The 22641-nt window shown below is 41.8% G+C and overlaps 1 protein-coding gene and 1 long non-coding RNA gene across 5 annotated transcripts in view; one reads left to right on the forward strand and one right to left on the reverse strand.

Moving 5' to 3' along the window:
• The first annotated feature begins 43 nt into the window (after positions 1–43).
• The window catches only part of FERRY3 (FERRY endosomal RAB5 effector complex subunit 3), a 39677-nt gene continuing 17079 nt past the window's right edge, over positions 44–22641 (forward strand). The window contains exons 1-6 of one of the 4 annotated variants that reach the window (XM_081593881.1): positions 44–138; positions 2991–3189; positions 5125–5290; positions 9510–9750; positions 14295–14394; positions 14486–14607. In XM_081593881.1, the coding sequence (XP_081450007.1) occupies positions 14308–14394; positions 14486–14607 (209 nt within the window). In that variant the 5' untranslated portion in view covers positions 44–138; positions 2991–3189; positions 5125–5290; positions 9510–9750; positions 14295–14307. The remainder of the gene's footprint in view (positions 139–2990; positions 3190–5124; positions 5291–9509; positions 9751–14294; positions 14395–14485; positions 14608–22641) is intronic. The other 3 variants (XM_081593878.1, XM_081593879.1, XM_081593880.1) reach the window with 3 other exon arrangements.
• Positions 10018–22619, reverse strand: LOC145546608 (uncharacterized). The gene is made up of 4 exons (XR_014083072.1): positions 21895–22619; positions 21039–21150; positions 13879–14182; positions 10018–10086 (listed from the first exon to the last, which is right to left on the reverse strand). It is a non-coding gene; the product is annotated as an uncharacterized LOC145546608 (long non-coding RNA).

The following is a 22641-nucleotide window of genomic DNA, read 5'->3' on the forward strand; positions in this document are numbered from 1 at the left end:
AGGAACATACTTGGAAGAATCTGCCGTAGCGGATCTTCCAGCTGTAAAAACAAGGCAGTAGTCAGCTGATGGGCCCAGCGCCAAGGCCGGTGTTCAGGACCCGTACTGCGGACAGCTGGGAACTCGGGACCAGAGAAGGTGAGCTCGCGACTGGAGCGAGGAAGCTCCCCCGGGCCGGAACCCTCGAGTCGGGGGGCTGTTCCCTTCACTCGGCTGGGACTTCTCAGCCCGGCAGTCTGCCCTCCCTTCCCTGACTCAGTCAAGCCTCTGTGCCTCCATTCTATTGGCTCTATGAGTTCGGTCCAGCTCTCCTCTTCCCATCCCATTGTTGTATGGAAATCTTCCTTGATTTCAGCACCGGGGAGGGTACGGGTGGCTCAGTGGTAAAAGAATCCGCCTGCCAATGCAGGAGACGCAGGAGATGCCGGATTGATCCCAGAGTGGGGAGGATACCTTGGGGGCAGAAATGGCAATCCACTCCAGTATTCTTGCCTGGAGAATCCAATGGACAGAGGAGCTGGCCGGTTACCGTCCGTGGAGTTGCAAAGATTGGAGCACGACTGAGCACACCCATGCATGCAGGCAGTAATAACAAACAGGGGAGAGATAACTAAAGTATCGATTTTTTGAGACACAATTCTAAAGAGTGAATCAACTGAAACCAGAGCTAATGGTTTTTGTTTGCTTAGACTGTTGACTCTAAACAAAATGAGACCATGAGCCCATATTTAATTAGTTTTCAGTTTCCTGCAAAATGTTCCTTTATTCCCTTTGCCTGCATCATGTGTACTCAGTTAGCAGCCTTTGATTTTTTTAAAACTGACATGTTTTTATATAAGAACTTCTTTCTGTTATTGTTATTATTTTTACCAGCTTCCATTTATTGGTCATGTAATGTTTACCAGATGCTTTGTATTTATTATTTGATTAAGTATGATGACAGTCCTACAAGTTAAAAGGCCTCCTGGGGCATATCTAAACTGAGACATGGCCAAGGAAAGAAGAGCAGTAAGCGTGCTCTAGGCAAAGGAAAAACATTCAGAAAGGTTGGAAGTGGAAAGAGAGGTTTGGTATTGAAAGAGGTTCATTATGGCTGGGAAAAAAGTTTGTCAGTTTGTGTGTTGGAGAGGATGCGGGTTCAGCTGCCCAAAGAATCTGGAGGTATAAGCAGGGGCGAGAAACGGTTAAGGAATTTGTATTGTATCCTAAAAGCAATGGAATATCATAGAAGGATTTTAAGTGGATAATCAGCATGATCAGATATGCACTTGAAAAAGATTACTCTGACTTCAGTTGTAGAGAATAGTGTGAAAGCAGATTTGATGGGGGAATGCCTAGGAACAGGACTCCTGTTTGGGAGCTAAGAAGGAAATCTTCAACTGATGTATTCTTTCTGACTAGATTTCTTCTTTCCCAGTAGTTGTCCACTTTGCTTTGTGGCCTATCCTGTTCAGTTCAGTTCAGTCGCTCAGTCGTGTCCTACTCTTTGCGACATCTTGTAAATTTTCTGTATATTTTCTCCCCATATAGAAATCTTTCCAGCACCATCTCCCTTCCCTCCACCCCTCAATCAGATCTGACGCCCACAGTCTCTAAGGTCTTCAAGATGCCTCGATCCCTGATCTGTTTCTTTGACTTTGTATTCACCAACTATTTCATGAACTATATCTGGCTACCATGCATCTCTTCCGAAGAATCCTCTCTGTTCTTCTCTACATGATCTTTACTTATTTATGAGAACTCTGCCTAGGAATCTTGGCTTCCCAGGTGGTTCAGCGGTAAAGAATCCACCTGCAGTGCAGGAGACGCGAGTTCAATCCCTGGGTCAGGAAGATCCCTTGCAGAAGGGATTGGCAACCCACTCCAATATTCTTGCTGAGAAAACCCCATGGACAGAGGAGTGTGCTGGGCTATAGTCCATGGGGTTGCAGAGTCAGACATGACTAAGCGACTGAGCACACTGCCTAGGAATGCTAAGTGGGCAGTTTTTTTCTTATATGAAATTGAAAAGAGACTTTTCATTAAAAAAGAAGCACTTTGTTTTCATCATGAAAACATCCCTGCTTTTATGCAGGGATAAAAGTAGCGAATAGTAGAACAATTAGCTGAGTGTCACACAAATAAAATCTCTTTAGTGGGGAGCCATCTTAGAAGTGGCTTTTTGTGACTCCATGGACTGTAGCCCACCAGGCTCCTCTGTCCATGGGATTCTCCAGGCAAGAATATTGGCGTGGATTGCCATTTCTTTCTCCAGGGGATCTTCCTGACCCAGGGATCGAACCCAGGTCTTCTGCATTGCACGCAGATGCTTTACCATCTGAGCTATCAGTCAGTCAGTTCAGTCACTCAGTCGTGTCTGACTCTTTGCGACCCCATGAACCGCAGCACGCCAGGCCTCCATGTCCATCACCAACTCCCAGAGTCCAGCTAAACCCTGTCCATTGAGTCGGTGATGCCATCCAACCATCTCATCCTCTGTCATGCCCTTCTTCTCCTGCCCTCAATCTTTCCCAGTTTCAGGGTCTTTTCCAATGAGTCAGCTCTTTGCATCGGGTGGCCAAAGTATTGGAGTTTCAGCTTCAACATCAGTCCTTCCAATGAACACCCGGGACTGATCTCCTTTAGGATGGACTGGTTGGATCTCCTTGCAGTCCAAGAGACTCTCAAGAGTCTTCTCCAGCACCACAGTTCAAAATCATCAATTCTTCTGCGCTCAGCTTTCTTTATAGTCCAACTCTCACATCCATACATGACCACTGGACAAACCATAGCCTTGACTAGAAGGACCTTTGTTGGCAAAGTAATGTCTCTGCTGTTTAATATGCTGTCTAGGTTGGTCATAACTTTCCTTCCAAGGAGTAAGCATCTTTTAATTTCATTGCTGCAATTACCATCTGCAGTGATTTTCCCTATCTGAGCTATCGGGAGGTCCAGAAGTGGCTTAGCAATAATGTTTTGGACTTATAACCGGCTGAATTTTTTGTTGTTAGTTTTCTAGAATCCTGCTAAAGATGAAGAAAAACAGAGAAAGATTCTGCAACCGAGAGAGGGAATTTGTGTATAAATTCAAAGTTGGAAGTCAGTGCTTTGAACTGAGGGTGCCCCTCAAATTTCCTGTTCAAGAGAATGCCAGTCATTTACATGGACGTCTAATGCTGCTTCACAACTTACCGTGCTTTATAGAAAAAGGTGAGGACTGATTTTTGGAAAATATCACTTTGTTATTTTCCTTTGCTGTCTGTCATTAGAAGTTTCGTGGTAGCACAAACCTGAGAAGCACTGGAAACAACCACAAAATGTGAAGCTTTCAAGAATAAAAAGGTTCCGTAGATCTTTCTTCTATGGGAATTTTTTTTCCTGTATCTCTTGTAGTTGTTTATTAGGCATTTTAGTATAAAAATTAAATTTAATTACATATGGTGAAAAATGACAGAGTCTGGATTAAAACACCTAACCTCTTCATGCAGCTCGATGGATTCATAAGGCATGTTGGCTATCATTGGTTATGTGCTCAATGTTTTGCCCTTTTAACAATCTTGTCCTCAGTTTCTGAGATGTCGTGGAAGAGAAGGGGGTACCTATCTTCCAATAATCTTTGCTCACCTAAATTAGTTCCATAGAGTCATCTGTATTATGCCATTTTAAAAGGTCTACATTCTGTCTACAGAGAAGGGAAAATGTTTTAATTGAGAATATGTTGGATCATAGAAGATCAGAGATACAAGGGAATGTGGAAACTTTCTGGCATAATCTCATCGTACAAATAAGGAAACTGGTGCCTAGGAAGGTTAAATAATTTGCCCAAGGCAGTAGTTCTCGAAAATTGTTCCCAAGCAGCGTCACTTGGGAACCTGTTTGAAGTGTGTATTCTTGGGCTCCACTGCATCCTCTTTGAATCAGAAACTCTAGGACTGGGATGCAGCATCTATTCCAGTGAGCCCCCCAGGGAACTCTGATGCGTCCTAACAACTGAGACTCTCTGGTCCAGAGTTACAGACATTGTGTCAGAACCAAAACCAAAGCACAGGTATCCTGGTTTCTATCCCAGTGCTCTTTAATCTGTCTTTTTTTTTTTTTAAAGCAGCAAATATGTATTATCTTGCTACCATTACTGTGGTTCAAGGATCCAAGTGCAACTTAGATGGGTGCCTCTGGCTCGGGGTTTCTCATGGGATTCCAGCCAAACTGTCAGTCAGGACTCCAGAGTCTCATCTGAAGGCTCTACTAGCACAAGATCATCTGCAAGGTCACTTGTGAGGCTGTTGTCAGGCCTTATCATGTGGGCCTCTTCATAGGGTCACCTCCGCACCTGCAGCTGGTCTCCCCCAGGGCCCACAACCTGAGTCAATGAGGGAGCAGGGAAGGGCCCAAGATGAAAGCCATGGTCTTCTCATATCCTCAAAGAAGTCTTTTAAGTAGTGTCTCTGAAGTTGGAATTGTAGATCATCTGAAATAAATCAGTTTTAATATGCTGATCAGTCAAGTTCTATTTCAGGTTCAAAAAATGTAACAATATATGGCTTTCTCATGTAGTTCAGTGGGTAAAGAATCTGCCTGCAATGCAGGAAACACAAGAGACACAGGTTCACTCCCTGGGTCAGGAAGATCCCCTGGAGAAGGGCATGGCAACCCACCCCAGTATTCTTGCCTGGAGAATCCCACAGACAGAGGAGCCTGGCGGGCTACAGTCCATGGGGTCACGGGTTGCAAAGAGTTGAACATGACTGAAGTGACTGACCACACACACACAACAATATATACCCTTAAAAGTTATATAGGAAACTCATTTAAATACAAGCTTCATACCCTCTGTCTGTAGAAGGTCTTTATGTGCTTTTTTCTACTCAGTTTCAGATGAAGTATCAGACTTAAGAAATTAATGTTTTTAATGAGTATCAGGGTTATATTACATAAGAGTTAAGAATTTTGACCATTCAGTAACCTGTGGTTGTGAAGAAAAATACGTGTGAGATTAGTTGAAGGATTCTCTAAGCTGAATTTATCTTAGCTAGACATGCTCTTAAGGGTATAAGTTTGACAAGAGTTTCACACTGGAATGCTTAGCCAGGTAAAATGTTCCCAGTTTATGTCTGCCGATGACGGTATTTGTTATCACTGTTACAGACTTAAAAGAAGCTCTGAGCCAGTTTATCGAAGAAGAATCGCTCAGAGATTATGACAGAGAGGCCGAAGCTGCCCTGGAAGCTGTGAAGTCAGGTGAAGTCGACCTACATCAGCTGGCAAGCACGTGGGCCAAAGCTTATGCTGAGGTACAAAAATAGATGAGACTGTAAATTTCAAGGATATTCTGGACTCTGATGTGTGGTTTTTTTTTTCGTACAGTTTTACTGAGATATTGGAAATGTAGTTGGCATACGACACTGCATGAGTGTAAGGTGTACAGCGTGATGGTTTGACATACATACATCACGGAGTGGTTACCACAACAAGGTTACTGAACATCCATCACCTCATATAGATGCAGAGTTAAAGAAATAGAAAGTAAAATGTTTTCTCCTGTGCTGAGGATGCTCAGGATTTGTTCTCTTAACTTTCATGTGTACCATACTGCAGTGTTCACTATATTTATCACATCGCACATTACATGCCTAGTACTTATTATAACTAGAAGCTTGTGTCTTTTGACTGCCTTCATCCCATTTCTGCTTCCTCCATCCCCGGCCTGAAGTAACCACAAATCTGATCGCTTTTTCTGCGTGTGTGTTTGTTTGTTTCTGAAGCAGAATGATGAAGGTGTTTAAATTGCCAAGGTAATACTGGAACAGCTAAAGAACCCTTTGTTCTCTGTGTACAAAGATTTATTCCATAATATGCAACCTGTATTGGTACTTATGTGCTTCCTTCTTGTTATCAAGGTGAGCACACAGGACACAGTGCTTCATGTAATATTCTTGTAAAATGAGACGCTACTTTTGTATTTCTACCTAGCATAGGGTTGCCAGATTTAGTCATTACAAATACAGGCCATCCATTTGACTTAGAATTTCAGGGACTTCCCTGGTGGTCCAACGATTAAGAATCTGTGCTTCCAATGCAGGGGATTGCAAGTTCAATCCCTGGTTGGGGAACTAAGATCCCACATGCTATGTGGTGTGGCCCTACATAAATAAATAAACTAGAATTTCAGATAAACAATGAATTTTTTCATATGAGTATATCCCACATATACATGGAGCATGCTTGTGTTAAAAAATTATTCATTGCTCAATGGAATGGCCCAGGGTTACTGTAGACTGAGAAGAAAAGACACTTGGACAGAATCTTGACAAGATCCTTCATTGTAATTGTCTGTTGACCTGCCTGTATCTCTGGCTTGTCTGAATATCCACCTGAAGACATCTGCCTTCTTCTCTTTTATTAACTGGTAACCAGCACAGAGGGCTTCCCCAGTGGCTCAGTGGTAAAGCACCCTGCCAATGCAGGGGACTTGGGTTCAATCCTTGGGCCAGGAAGATCCCCTGGAGAAGGAAATGTCAATCCACTCCAGTATTCTTGCCTGGAGAATCCCATGGACAGAGGAGACTGGCGGGCCACAGTCCATGGGGTCGCAAAAGAGTTGGACACAACTTAGCAAGTAAACAACAATACATCCAGCAACAAGCTTGCAAATAATAGATCTGGTCTGTGATAGATGGATGTATGGGTGAATATATACAAGTTAGTAAACAAACCCAAACACTTAAGAGATGAATTGAGGAAGAAAACCCTGCAAAGGAAAGAGAGGAACTGGTCAAGGAAACAGAAAGAAGATAAAAGACTATAGTTTCAAAGAAGAAAAGGTTTATAGTTTCATGAAAGTTGACCAAAAAAGAGGTAACCAAGAAGGAGGTCTGTAGTTCAAATGCTGCAAAGACGATCAAGTCTTATCTGTGGGAAGATAAATCCAGCAGATTGGTGGGAGCAGAAACTAGATTTCAGTGAGTCTAAGAATGAGTGGTAGTGTTGAAGTGGAATACGTCTAGACAACTCAAGAAGTTGGGCTGCAGAGAGGAGGGTGAGACTTGCAAAATGGGACCCCCAGGATCAGAGGCTTGTTGTTTGAGACAGCAGAGAAAAAGGCCGAAAGGAATCAGACCCAGAGCCAAAGTGGAGGATCAGTCTTTCCAGGGAGGAGGGAGGTGGCTTCCATCATAGCGGAGAGGAAGAAGGAAAACGTAAACATCAGTTCAGAAAACTTTACTTTGGTAGCAGGAAGTTGAAGATAATTCTCTCCTAACTGCTTCTGCTTTATCTGAGAAATAGTAAAGGAGGTTGTTTGTCTAGATGGGGTTGTGGGGGGCTGATGAGATGGTTGGATGTCTGAGGACTGAACTGACCAGAGGAAGCCAGAGTTGCCACGCAGCATCACAAAGAAGGATCGGACTGGCACCGGCCTGCCTCCGTAGACTCTGGAAGCCAGAGTTGCCACGCAGCATCACAAAGAAGGATCGGACTGGCACCGGCCTGCCTCCGTAGACTCTGGACTTCTGTGATTTTTCTGCTGCGGCTCCCCAGAGCCTGACTGCAGGCGGAGCAAGAGGAATAAGATGGGGTTTTGTTAGGTGAGCAAGGAGGATGTGTGCAAGACAGTGACTGACTGTAAGCTTTATCAGGAAGAAGGGGCAGTGAGAGGGAGCCAACAGCTCAGATAGTGGAGATTGTGAAGCGGAGGTCCTGGTGAGGCTGCAGAACCAGTTGCCTGGGAGCCGCTGAATGAGAAGTTTCAGTTGGAGTTTGTAATCAGTGACTGAGTGTTTGAATTTTAGCGGCTGAGCTGTTCCTGGGGAGGATATGGAACGGGTGACAGTCAAAGGGGAGAACTTATTAAAGATACGGAGTTGAGGGACACCGGAAGGCAGGGCCTTGGTGAACCATCCACCGGGGCATCCAGGTGGCCCAGGCTGGTCTCAGGATGTGGAACAGGGAGGAAGTGTGTAAACTTGGTGCCAGAGTTCTAGTTGACTGAGAGTGAGTAAGAATTCTGTTGGGTGTGTATCATGTAGAAGGACGCTTCTCCCTATTCACGAGTCTCGCTTCAGGATGACTTGTAACCTGAGGCTTGCAAGTTACATAATGAGTTGATCTGACCTTGTGGGGTTGCTGAATGTCTGGTGTTATGTATGGCCAAGCAGGTCCCTAGGATTTGACCTTGGCTCCTTCCTACGAAACTTCAGCCCAAGCCCAAAGTGAATTTGGAACAGAGCCTAAGTCACATGGACTGGTTATATTCCCTAGAGGGATGCTGGGTCTCTAGGGATGCAGAGAAGTTACCACAGCACGGTCCGGGTTTGCAAAGGCGTGGGGCAGATGAAATCCACCCTCTACATTCGGCTGATTCTGTTAATGAGTCTCCCCTCCTGACCTGGAGTGGATCCAAGTGTAAGTACAAGGGGAAGAGTTTACCTGATTGTCCCAGTTCAAAATACCTGTGTCCATGATTTATCCGTTCATTTTATGTAAGGGAAATTATTATTCTGAGTCCTATCATAGATTCCCATTTGGGGTGTTTTCATTGGTAAGAAAAGGGAAGAATTTAGATTGTTCTCTTTTACAGGTGTCTAGCTGCAAAGATCAAAAATAGAAAAAATGTTGAAATCTTTGTGTAGTTCCCGCTTTTGCCGTTGTATTGTATGACCTTTGGCGGGGGACTTCTGAGCATGTCAGTTGCCCTCCGCTGTGGAGCAGTGTGTATGTCTGGGGCCAGGCATCCGTCTCCCCAGATGTGTTTGTGTGTGCACACTCAGGGTGTCTCTTTTCTGCTGCTGCATGTTTCTGGTTTTTGTGTTTGTTTGCTTATCAGTGTTTATGCAGTCCCCTTTATCGTTTTGATAACTTCTCTTTTCATACATTTAATTGAGGGGACTTACATTTTATGAAGAAAACAATACCTGACTTCAAAGTAAGAAAATTTCTCATGTATATATTGGTATAAAATCCTACGCATGAATTGGGTTATCAAGGGCAGTGTTATTGCATAGGTAAGCTCACTCACTAAATATATAGCCTACAAAACCTTTTTTAGCTATATATTTCTAATAACGAAAAGCTTTTTTTTCTGATGATGTAACTATTATATGCAAGTTATTCTCTTATGTGGTACATTAGAATACAAAGTAGGGTACTTAGAAATCCCACTCTGCTGTGAACAGGCCCTTCAAGTGTGTGTGTGTGTGTGTGTGTGTGTGTGCGTGCGTGTGCGCGCGCGCCCTTCAAGTGTGTGTGTGTGTGTGTGTGTGTGTGTGTGTGTTTTACGGAAATGAGATCTTAGCTTACTTATTACCCTTTCTTTTTTTTTTTTTGAAATTATGGACACTTCCTATCCCTTGCTCCACATTAACACCTCCCCCTTATCCCTGCCACCAGGTAACCCACATTGACGACTGAGTTTACATCTTTCCGTGTTTTTTTGTGTATGCTCATAATCCTGTGTAACCTATAAACACATATATAGAGGGCCTTTCTGCCCTTTGATGTACAGAAATGGCATCATAGTATACTCACTTCTCTAGTGGTGTGTTACCCAACAGCACTGCATTGGGATTAAAGAGTGTCTGGTCCCATCTCGCAGACCACGCTAGAGCACGCGAGGCCCGAGGAGCCCAGCTGGGATGAAGACTTCGCGGACGTGTACCATGACCTCATCCATTCTCCGGCCTCTGAAACTCTCCTAAACTTGGAACACAACTACTTCGTCAGTATCTCTGAACTCATTGGCGAAAGAGACGTGGAGCTGAAAAAGTTACGGGAGAGGTACTTCCTAGTTCTTGCATTACCGTTATTAAATGTTACATCGTCAAATAATGACGGGCTACAGAACAGTGTGTTCTGTTTTTTTTAATAAAACTGAAAAATAGAAAATCATCTTCAACATTAGAAATTAATTTTCCTGTGTGTTTCGATCTCTCATTTCACCTGGGCAGGTAAGGTTCTCCTAGTTTATAGAACTCCTCAAGGGATTTACCTAAATGAATTATGACGGCTCTATCTACTCTTAGTTCTGATGGAGAAAGAACTTACCTCTTCTGAAGGTCAGCTTTGTTCCAGGCCCTGTGCAAAGTGCTTTGGATGCTGTCTTTGTTCAGGCCACTATATTAAAAAAAAAACAACACACAGACTGGATGGCTTAAACAGCAGAAATTGATCTCCTATAGTCTGGAGGCTGGGTTGTCCAAGGTCAAGGTGCCAGCAGACTCAGTGTCTGGTGAGGACCCACCACCTGGCTGTAGCCAGCGCCTTCCTGACGTTACTTCCTCAGCCTTTCCTCCATGCACGCTCCTGGTGCGTTGCTTATAGATGGAGAACAGTAGCACCCCTTCTTCCAGACACTAATTCCATCATGAGGATGCCAACCTCTGGAGCTCACCTCAACCTAATTACCTCCCAAAGGCCCCACCTCCACATACCATCACAGTGAGGGTTAGGGTTTCAACATTTGTACTCTGGGGGGGCCACAAACATGCAGTCCTCAACAGATGCCCTGTCTCATTTGATCCACAACCCTACTGTTACTACCCCAGTTTACTGAGGCAGAAATTGGATTTCCTCTAGTTCTTTATTTCATATCCAATAATATTGTCCACAGACTTCCCAGGTGGCTCCGTGAGTAAAGAATCTGCCTGCAATGCAGGAGACTCAGGAGATGTCGGATTGATCCCTGGGTCAGGAAGATCCCCTGGAGGAGGGCATGGCAACCCACTCCAGTATTCTTGCCTGGAGAATCCCATGGACAGAGGAGCCTGGTGGGCTACAGTCCATGGGGTCTCAGAGAGTCAGACACAACTGAAGCAACTAAGCACGCATGCGTGGAATATTGTGAACATATTTTAAAATAAGCGTGAAATACAGATTAGATTTTTTAAAATATGATGCTAGTTACCCAACACTAATTACCTTCTGTTGAATTTCATTTGTTTGATTTTTTTTTTCCCACCAGGGCTTCAGATAATACAATCTTCCTCTCATTCTGAATCTGTTCTCGGGTCTCAGGTTTTCTGGGCCTGCACCCGTTCTACCTGTTTAGAGCTATTAAAATATGCCCAGCTTGGCCTCTGCAGTTCACCTCAGTGGCTGTCGCTCCTGCTTTCAGTCAGCAGCTGAGTTGCTCTGAGCTGTGGTCCCCTTTGCTGCCTGCTCACTCCACCTCCCAGAAAATTTCATCTCTGGCCATCACTGTTCTATAATTGTTCTTTTTTCTAAGTTGGAAGAAGGTTCTTATTCCTCTTAACCCTTCAGTTGTTTTGGAAGCTGCATTAAGTTACTAATTATCTGCATTTACTGGTACTTCATATATATTTTTTTTCTGTTACAGGATAGTTTTTCAGTAGGGATTTGTTTTGGTTTATGTTATTTTTTGAAATGTCCTTTGGCCAGACTTCTTGACGGGGCTTTGTTCCCCCATCCCCAAACATACAAATAATAATGGAATACATCTGGGGCTTCCCTGGTTGTCTGGTGGTTGAGACTTCACCTTCTAACGCGGGGGTGCAGGTTCTGTCCCTGGCTGAGGAACTAAGATCTCACATGCCTCATGGCCATAAAACCGAAACATAAAGCAGATCACTATTGTAACAAGTTCAATAAAGACTTTAAAAATGTTTGAATACATTTATTTTAAGAACAGTTTTATAGTTTTTTCACATGTCCAAACTGTCAGCTTAATAAATAAAAATAAACCATGTTCTCTTTAAGGTAGGTAATATTTTTTGCAAAGTTGAACCGTATAATAGTAAATTGGAATTGATTAGTGAAGTTCACCCAAAATTTTGGTGTTTAATTCATTTATCTAATTCGTGAGTAGAAGTGACGCCTTTTCTCATCTCTCCTTTCATTTTAATCCCATATTACATCTTTAAAAGAATTTGTCTCAATACAGCATCAATCAGTTATAATGATTGTTTTTCCTAAATGTCTTCAAGCTAATGTACAGGTTGTCAGAATCATCACAACAGATATACTGAGCCACTACATGGTATTTCATATAATAAATTTTTCTTTCATCTTAATCATAGAAATAAATGTTGTATCATTAACTGTACTTGCACTTCTAACACATTTAGGGTGAAATAAATGTTCATGAACTTTTATTTGTTGAATTGTTATTTATTAGTTTTCCTTTTCCTAATTGAAAATTTCCTTCTTTGAGCAAACCAGATTCAAGATATTTCTTTGAAACTTTAAAGTGGCAGTGATACTTTTTATCCACTAGAGGGAACATGTGTAATGTAAAATATTAATAAAGTGTAATGAAGTTTATATTTATAAATGCTTAGCAGTTATTTCTGTTTTAAATAAAAATCTTACTTGCAAGCATTATCTTCACCTGACCTCTAGTAGTTATTAAAAAATTAGTGGGGTCACCTGCATTATCATTAAGTGGGAATTAAGTCATACTGAATATTTAATACTAGAAGGTATTCATTGAGATGTATAAAAGTATAACATACGAATGAGTTTCATTTATGATATACATGTAACTATCTTAATCAATTGTTAGAAATAAGTACAGTTTCTTTTAAGAGCAATTTATGTAAACTGACTAAAATGGTAGAGAAATCCTTTAGTTCATGTCTGTGTTTCACTGCTTCCAAGTTTGTTTGAAATGTGTTTTAGAACACATTAACTTGATTAATACATTTTTATTAGAAATAAGTTTTAACCAACTTATTTATTAAAATATACCTTATAAAAAGGTAATAAACTGTAGGTATACAGTTCAGTAAACTTCCACAATATCAATAACCTCAGATGTTCAGATGACGCCACCCTTATGGCAGAAAGTGAAGAAGAACTAAAGAGCCTCTTGATGAAAGTGAAAGAGGAGAGTGAAAAAGTTGGCTTAAAGCTCAACATTCAGAAAACTAAGATCATGGCATCCAGTCCCGTCACTTCATGGCAAATAGATGGGCAAACAGTGGAAACATGGCTGACTTTATTTTTCTGGGCTCCAAAATCACTGCAGATGGTGACTGCAGCCATGAAATTAAAAGACACTTACTCCTTGGAAGGAAAGTTATGACCAACCTAGACAGCATATTGAAAAGCAGAGACATTACTTTGTCAACAAAGGTCCGTCTAGTCAAGGCTATGGTTTTTCCAGTGGTCATGTATGGATGTGAGAGTTGGACTATAAAGAAAGCTGAGCACCGAAGAATTGATGCTTTTGAACTGTGGTGTTGGAGAAGACTCTTGAGAGTCCCTTGGACTGCAAGGAGATCCAACCAGTCCATCCTAAAGGAGATCAGTCCTGGGTGTTCATTGGAAGGGCCGATGCTGAAGCTGAAACTCCAATACTTTGGGCACCCAATGCAAAGAGCTAACTCATTGGAAAAGACCCTGATGCTGGGAAAGATTGAGGGCAGGAGGAGAACGAGACGACAGAGGATGGGATGGTTGGATGGCATCACCAACTCAACGGACATGGGTTTGGGTGGACTCCAGGAGTTGGTGGTGGACAAGGAGGCCTGGCGTGCTGCGATTCATGGGGTCACAAAGAGTCGGACACAACTGAGCAACTGAACTGAATTGAAACTTCCACAAAGTAAGCACACCCGTTGCTCCTCTCCCAGATCAAGAAGTCGGTGATCTCCAGCCTGCAGAAGGCTCCCTCCCACCCAATCCAGCAGTTCCCACCCATTTCCTCTGTAAATAACCACTATCTGAACTTCTAGCACCATCGATTAGTTTTTCTTATGGGGGAGATACCATTTTTAATTTCCACACATTGTTTATTTGGACAAATTAAAACTAAAACATATCTTCAGAATGTATTTCACATTCCTCTAGAAAGGGAACGCTGTGACTTAATACCAGTTTGATTCTTAGAACCTAAGTGGCAGCTTCTGGTTATAACATAAAGTGCAATTCAAAGGTTGAAGTCACCTTAACTCACGTTCAGATGAATAAAAAATGTATTTTGAGCTGAATTGCAGAGCGTCTTCTTTGTGAAAATCTGCAAATGAAAACGGCTCTGGACTTTTCAGTATCAGTTATGGAAATTGAACTATCTCCTGGATTTTGAATGTTCTCCTTTATGCACTAAATTTAGATTCCAATTTAACCGCACATAACATTGTGTATACTATACAACGTTGGCATTATTGTTTCCACATCTCCAATGCTGAGGCTTCCGCCAAGGCTTCACAGTGCCTTCCAGACAGTACTGTTGCTGTTCTTGGGCACATTCCTATAAAAAGAAAATGTTGTTTTCACTTCGTAGCGGTTATTCCATGCATCTGGAGTGGTTCTGCACCTTTAAAATGTGATGACTATATCCGATCTGCTTATTTATGTTTCAGACAAGGTATTGAAATGGAAAAAGTGATGCAGGAGTTGGGAAAGTCACTGACAGACCAAGATGTGAACACCCTGGCTGCTCAGCATTTCGAATCCCAACAGGTAAGTGAGGTATATATAATGACTTTCAGAGTGCATTTTTTTATTTTTATAAAAAAAAAGTTTAACTAGTTGGTTTACTGTCTCGTTTTAGGACTTAGAAAATAAGTGGTCCAATGAATTAAAACAATCGACTGCCATTCAAAAACAAGAGTATCAAGAATGGGTAATTAAACTTCATCAAGACCTAAAAAACCCCAACAACAGCTCCCTCAGGTATTAATCAGGTATCTTTTTTATGAGATGAAAGGTCATTGTCAGTAATAGTTTGTATTAGTTGTAGATATTTTTAAGTTACCAATGAAAATCCAAGATAACTATATGCTTCTTTTAACACCTTTCATCTTATAGACTTTATGTGGAATATGTGGGGCAGGATGTTTTACAAAGGTGATTCCCCACCCAAAACTTAGCCTTATAAATCTTGTGGGTGTGTTACCTAAAAACCTTGACTACTGTCTCCTGGGTTTTTTTTTTAACTGGTTTCCTTTCAATGCAGTGCACAGTGGTTGAATGCATCTTAAATGCCAAGCACTGTTTAAGCAGAAAAAATAACTGCCTGTGGGGAGCTTATATTCTATAGAGATTGACCTGTAAATAAAACAATACTGTACAGAATGATATGTGCAGTAATAGAAGCATGTACAAGGTACGAAATGAGGAAAGAAGACTTTCTATAACTCATAATTTGTGTGGTCCCCTGTGGCCTAAATCCACTGTGTTTCTTATATTGCCTGTTATTTCCTGGCTGTATACTCACCTTTGAGAATTTCTTTTTTCAAATCCTAAAGTATATTCTATTGGAGATATACTTAGTACAGTATAATCCTGCTTTCAGGGTTTTCTAGTGTATACTGGAGACATTCAGACATAGCATTTTATTTATATAATGTCCTTCTCCCCTACTTGTCTTGCCTTGAAGGTAAAACACCATGTCTATTTTTTCTGCTGTTATATCTCCAGATCTCTGTCAAGTGTCTAGCTCTTGATATAGGCACATAAATAAATACTTATGGGATGGGTGTGTACACAGGCTTATAGACAGATGATCATTAAACTGTTTGCCTGATGCTATCTATTATCATCTCCTATTATCATCTTTCATTTGTGTTGTTTTCCTCAAGACAACACCTTAGAAACATTTAAACAATTTTTTATAATTAGAAATGGGATAACCTCCTGGACACTAACATGTATATACTCTTCATTTCAAATGAAAAAAGTGCTAAACTCAGTACAAAAGAAGAGACTGGAGACAGGCTGGGAACATCCATATGCCATAAGGTCCAGCGGTGTTTCTCAGACTGCTGGTTGCAGTCTGCCAGGAACCATGCTAGATTCTTTACTTTCCAACTGAACTTTTAAAATAATAATAAAATGGAATGGAATTGAATGGAACAGATCTGAGTAGAGTAGACTAGAGAAAAACATCAGTGCATTACACATGTGTGTATTGAACAAAATGTAAAATATTAAATATGTGCTCTATACTGTGGTCAGAAAGGCAGAAAATCACTGACCTATGGAAGCTCAGAAAGCCCCTTGCTACAAAAATCTCTTTGCTACTATAGTTTCAGAAATTCATTCTATGTGGTCAGTTCCATTGTGTAAATATTGACCTCTAGCTGCTGCTGCTTTAAAAAACCAAATATTCCTAGGAAAGAGTATTTTTACTGTGACTTTGTTAGCTTGCTTTCCTTTTTGATAGGTTTCCTGGGGGAGCAGGAACCTGTTTTCAGCACAACTATGTATGGAATTGTATGAAACTGACCAATTTTTAAAGTTCATTTATTTTTGCCTTTTTGTTTAAAGTCAGGTCTATTAAAGGATAAATTACATAAAAGTCACTTGTCTTAGGTTTACATTTTGATTGTTTTGTTTACATTGTGATGTTTACATTTTGATGTGTTTTGACGAACTTAAGTCATGAAGCCATCACTGCAATCAAGACATAGTATTTCCTTTTTATCCATTTATATTAACCCCTTTTCTGCTTGCTGAGCTCGTGGTAACCTGATCTGATTTCTGTCCCTGTAATTTTGATTTTCCCAAAATGTCGTATAAATGGAATCAAACTGTATGCAGCAGTTTATGTCAGTTTCTTCACTTAACATAACCTTTTGAGACTCATTCATGTTGTTGCCTTTATAAGTGGTTCTTCCCTTTTTGTTGCTCTGTTATTTTTTTGTTTATCCAATGGTGGACATTTGAAGTATTTATAGATTTTGGCAATTATAAGTAAAGTGACTGTAAGCATTCACATACAGGTCTTTGTACAGACATGAAAGTGAAAGTAAAAGTTAGTCGCTCAGTTGTATCTGACTCTTTGCGAGCCCATGGACTGTAGTCCACCAGGCTCCTCTGTCCATGGGATTCTCCAGGTAAGAATGAATACTGGAGTGGGGTGCCATGCCCTCCTCCAGGGGATCTTTCCGATCTGGGGATCGAACCCAGGTCTCCCACATTGCTGGCAGATTCTTTACCATCTGAGCCAGCAGGGAAGTGGGAACATATGGATGGACATATGTTTATAATATAATATAGTGTTTTAGACATATGTTTATCATTTTGTTATGTAAATAACTAGGAGTGAGATTGCTGGATAACATAGTAAGTAAAATCCTTCGTGTGTTTAATCTTTTAAGAAACTGCCCAACTATTCTCCGAAGTGGTTGTGACATTTTTGCATCCCCACCACTGATGTATGAGGGTTCCAGATGCTCCACACTCTTACCATCGCTTGGTGGTGATATTTAGCCATTCTGGTAGGTTTCGTAGCAGTGTCTCATTTTGGGTGTCTTTGCATTTCCCTGGTGGCTACTAATGCCGAACATTTTTTCATGTGCTGATCTTCTAGCCATAGCTCTCCTTTATTTTTTTTTCTTATTACTGAGTTGTGAAAGTTCTCTATGTATTCTGGGTACAAGTGTATAATCAGATATGTGTTTTGCAAATATGTTCTCGCACCTTGTGGCTTGTCTTTTCTTTTTCTGATCCCTTTCTTTCAAAGAGCAGTGTTTCATTTTAATTAAGTAAAGTTTATCAGTTTTTAAAAGATCTGTGTCTTATCTAACATATTGTTGAAATTCATGATCACAAAGAGTTTCTTCTGTATTTTCTTCTGGAAATTTTATAGCTCAAATTTACACATATAACTCAAGATATCAGTTCAGTTCAGTCACTCAGTCATGTCCAGCTCTTTGTGACCCAATGAATCACAGCACGCCAGGCCTCCCTGTCCATCACCAACTCCTGGAGTTTACCCAGACTCATGTCCATCAAGTTGGTGATGCCATCCAACCATCTCATCCTCTGTCGTCCCCTTCTCCTCCTGTCCCCAATCCTTCCCAGCATCAGGGTCTTTTCCAATGAGCCAGCTCTTCGCATGAGGTGGTCAAAGTATTGGAGTTTCAGCTTCAACATCAGTCCTTCCAATGAACACCCAGGACTGATCTCCTTTAGGATGGACTGGTTGGATCTCCTTGCAGTCCAAGGGACTCTCAAGAGTCTTCTCCAACACCACAGTTCAAAAGCATCAATTCTGCAGTGCTCAGCTTTCTTTATAGTCCAACTCTCACACTCATACATGACTACTGGAAAAACCATAGCCTTGACTAGATGGAGCTTTGTTGGCAAAGTAATGTCTCTGCTTTTTAATATGCTATCTAGCTTGGTCATAACTTTCCTTCCAAGGAGTAAGTGTCTTTTAATTTCATGGCTGCAAGCACCATCTGCAGTGATTTTGGAGCCCGGAAAAATAAAGTCTGACACTATTTCCACTGTTTACCCATCTATTTCCCATGAAGTGATGGGGCCAGATGCCATGATCTTAGTTTTCTGAATGTTGAGCTTTAAGCCAACTTTTTCACTCTCCTCTTTCACTTTCATCAAGAGGCTTTTTAGTTCTTCACTTTCTGCCATAAGGGTGGTGTCATCTGCATATCTGAGGTTATTTGTATTTCTCCCAGCAATCTTGATTCCAGCTTGTGCTTCTTCCAGCCTAGCGTTTCTCATGATGTACTCTGCATATAAGTTAAATAAACAGGGTGACAATATACAGCCTTGACTACTCCTTTTCCTATTTGGAACCAGTCTGTTGTTCCATGTCCAGTTTTGACTGTTGCTTCCTGACCTGCATACAGGTTTCTCAAAAGGCAGGTCAGGTGGTCTGGTATTCCCATCTCTTTCAGAATTGTCCACAGTTTATTGTGATCCACACAAAAGCTTTGGCATAGTCAATGAAGCAGAAATAGATGTTTTTCTGGAACTCTCTTGCTTTTCGATGATCCAGCGGATGTTGGCAATTTGATCTCTGGTTCCTCTGCCTTTTCTAAAACCAGCTTGAACATCTGGAAGTTCATGGTTCACATATTGCTGAAGCCTGGTTGGAGAATTTTGAGCATTACTTTACTAGCGTGAGAGATGAGGGCAATTGTGCGGTAGTTTGAGCATTCTTTGGCATTGCCTTTCTTTGGGATTGGAATGAAAACTGACCTTTTCCAGTCCTGTGGCCACTGCTGAGTTTTCCAAATTTGCTGGCATATTGAGTGCAGCACTTTCACAGCATCATCTTTTAGGATTTGAAATAGCACAACTGGAATTCCATCACCTCCACTAGCTTTGTTCGTAGTGATGCTTTCTAAGGCCCACTTGACTTCACATTCCAGGATGTCTGGCTCTAGGTGAGTTATCACACCATTGTGATTGTCTGGGTTGTGAAGATCTTTTTTGTACAGTTCTTCTGTGTATCCTTGCCACTTCTTCTTAATATCTTCTGCTTCTCTTAGGTCCATACCATTTCTGTCCTTTATCGAGCCCATCTTTGCATGAAATGTTCCCTTGGTATCTCTAATTTTCTTGAAGAGATCTCTAGTCTTTCCCATTCTGTTATTTTCCTCTATTTCTTTGCATTGATTGCTGAGGAAGGCTTTCTTGTCTCTCCTTGCTATTCTCTGGAACTCTGTGTTCAAATGGGAATATCTTTCCTTTTCTCCTTTGCTTTTCGCTTCTCTTCTTTTCACAGCTATTTGTAAGGCCTCCTCAGACAGCCATTTTGCTGTTTTGCATTTCTTTTCCGTGGGGATGGTCTTGATCCCTGTCTCCTGTACAATGTCACGAACCTCTGTCCATAGTTCATCAGGCACTCTGTCTATCAGATCTAGTCCCTTAAATCTATTTCTCACTTCTACTGTATACTCATAAGGGGTTTGATTTAGGTCATACCTGAATGGTCTAGTGGTTTTCCCTACTTTCTTCAGTTTAAGTCTGAATTTGGCAATAAGGAGTTCATGATCTGAGCCACAGTCAACTCCCGGTCTTGTTTTTGCTGACTGTATAGAGCTTCTCCATCTTTGGCTGCAAAGAATATAATCAGTCTGATTACTGTGCTGACCATCTAGTGATGTCCATGTGTAGAGTCTTCTCTTGTGTTGTTGGAAGAGGGTGTTTGCTCTACCAGTGCGTTCTCTTGGCAAAACTCTGTTAGCCTTTGCCCTGCTTCATTCTGTACTCCAAGGCCAGATTTGCCTGTTACTCCAGGTTTTTCTTGACTTCCTACTTTTGCATTCCAGTCCCCTATAATGAAAAGGACATCTCTTTTGGATGTTATTTCTAGAAGGTCTTGGAGGTCTTCATAGAACCATTCAGCTTCTTCAGCATTACTGGTCAAGGCATAGACTTGGATTACCGTGATATTGAATGGTTTGCCTTGGAAACGAACAGAGATCAATCTGTCGTTTTTGGGACTGCATCCAAGTACTGCATTTCAGACTCTTTTGTTGACTCTGATGGCTACTCCATTTCTTCTAAGGGATTCCTGCTCACAGTAGTAGATATAATGGTCATCTGAGTTAAATTCACCCATTCCAGTCCATCTTAGTTCACTGATTCCTAGAATGTCGATGTTCACTCTTGTCATCTCCTGTTTGACCACTTCCAGTTTGCCTTGATTCATGGACCTAATTCCAGGTTCCTATGCAATATTGCTCTTTAAAGCATTGAACCTTGCTTCTATCACCAGTCCCATCCACAACTGGGTGTTATTTTTGTTTTGGGTCCATCCCTTCCTTCTTTCTGTATTTATTTCTCTACTGATCTCCAGTAGCATATTGGGCATCTACCCACCTGGGGAGTTCATCTTTCAGTGTCCTATCTTTTTGCCTTTTCATACTGTTCATGGGGTTCTCAAGCAAGAACACTGAAGTGGTTTGCCATTCCCTTCTCCAGTGGACCACATTCTGTCAGACCTCTCCACCATGACCTGTCCATCTTGGGTGGCCCCACACGGCATGGCTTAGTTTCATTGAGTTAGACAAGGCTGTGGTCCATGTAATCAGATTGGCTAGTTGTCTGTGATTGTGGTTTCAGTGTGTCTGCCCTCTGATCCCCTCTCCCAGTGCCTACCGTCTTACTTGGTTTTCTCTTACCTTGGATGTGGGGTATCTCTTCACAGCTGTTCCAGCAAAGTGCAGCTGCTGTCCCTTACCTTGGATGTGGGGTAGCTCCTCCTGGCTGCCGCCCCCGACCTCGGACTTGGGGTAGCTCCTCCCATCCACCACCCCTGTTCTCGGACTCAAGATTTAGTACGTCATATATATTATAACGAATATAAGTAAATATATCCACTATAAAATAATAAATAAAAATACCGGCTATATGTATGTTGGTCTCTAACTTTGTTTTTCTTACAATATCTTCATTGCGTTTTGGCATCAGGGTAATGGTGGCATCATGGAATGAGTTGGTGGTCTTCTGAGGAGCCTGTCAAAGGAATTGATATTTGTGATCACCCATCTGATATCATGTTTATTTCTTGTACTTCTCTCTTTGCTAAAATTACTTATCTGTCCTGGCATGTTGTTTTACACTAGATCTTTTAGCATTTTAGCTATTTGAACATCCCTTTGCACAGCCCCACCATCTGGATTTTCTCTTAAGTCTGTTTCTGTTGATTGCTTTATCTCTTGACAATGGGTTATTTATTTTTGCTTGTTCTTTTGGGTCTTTCTCACTCTATCTCCCTTTACACTAAATGCTGACTGTTGTGTGTGTTAGAAAAGAAGTAGTTGTGGCTCAGATGTGTCTAGTTCTCCAGGCAAGAACACTGAAATGGGTTGCCATTTCCTCCTCCAGGGGATCTTCGTGACCTAAGGATTGAACCCGGGTCTCTCATCTCCTGCATTGGAGGGTGGATTCTCTACCACTGAGCGCCACCTGCATAAATAGTACCTATGCCCAGAAATGAGCAGGCTGTTAACGTGAAGACCATGGAAATCTAGTTGGCATTCGGGCTGTTTGGTTTCTGTTCTCCATCCGGTCCACCACAAGCTTCATTGTCTACAGCAGTACACTGCTGCCACTTCGTGTTGAGAGTGGGGCTTTGGTTTCTAGAGGTTCTCCTCTGCCATCCTGCCCCACCCTCAGCTGTCAGTAGCCTCTGAGGGCCTGTTCTGCAGCAGGAGGTCCCTGTGTGTGCTGCTGTTCTGCCCCCCGCAACAGACTGACCTTATTTGTTGTTTGGTGTCAGGCTTCTTGTCGAGGGCGGGAGGCAGGTCCCATGGTCTTGGGCAAGCCCTGCAGATCTGGGCCCAGGGCACGGGGTATCCTTAGCACATCTACCTGTGCCGCCCAGTGGGCTGTCTCTTCTCCTGCCCCACCCCAGGCCTTTCCTGGAAGCACTCGGTGGAGGCCGGTGGGAAAGAGTTTGCAAGAGCATGTAACATCCATTGCCGTCCTAAATGTACATGCCTCCCATGCTTGACCTTGAAGAATGTGTTAACATTTTAGCTGATTTCTTCTTACCTTCTTACATACATTACAGCATTTCATTTCCACGATGCTCTGCCAAAACCGAAAACCATGTGTCCTGTCTCCCCTGGGACAGGCGTGTCACACTTCAGAATTTAATTTCTTGCTCACCTTGTTACCTCAGATCTCTGATGAGCTTCAGAACAGCTGTGGCCATCTAGATTATCCCGGCTTTTCTTGTTATTAGAACGGGAACAACTTTCTTTGGTGGCTTCCTGAATCCTAAGATGATATTTTATTAGTGTAAATCTGTATGAATTTGTTTGGGGGTTGAAACTGGCTATATTTACTAATGAAGTCCATCAGTGACGCAAATAAGACTGGATTTATTGCAAAAATCTAGTCTTGTAGTAGATGACTATTACAGGCTTGCATCATCTTCAGCTCACCGTAATATGTGAATTGAACAGTTGTACAGTTCTGATGTCTCCACGGAAACATTTT

The sequence above is a fragment of the Giraffa tippelskirchi genome, chromosome 4 (genome assembly GCF_054371585.1).
Source record: "Giraffa tippelskirchi isolate mGirTip1 chromosome 4, T2T-mGirTip1v1.2.pri, whole genome shotgun sequence".
Classification (NCBI taxonomy): Eukaryota; Metazoa; Chordata; class Mammalia; order Artiodactyla; family Giraffidae; genus Giraffa; species Giraffa tippelskirchi.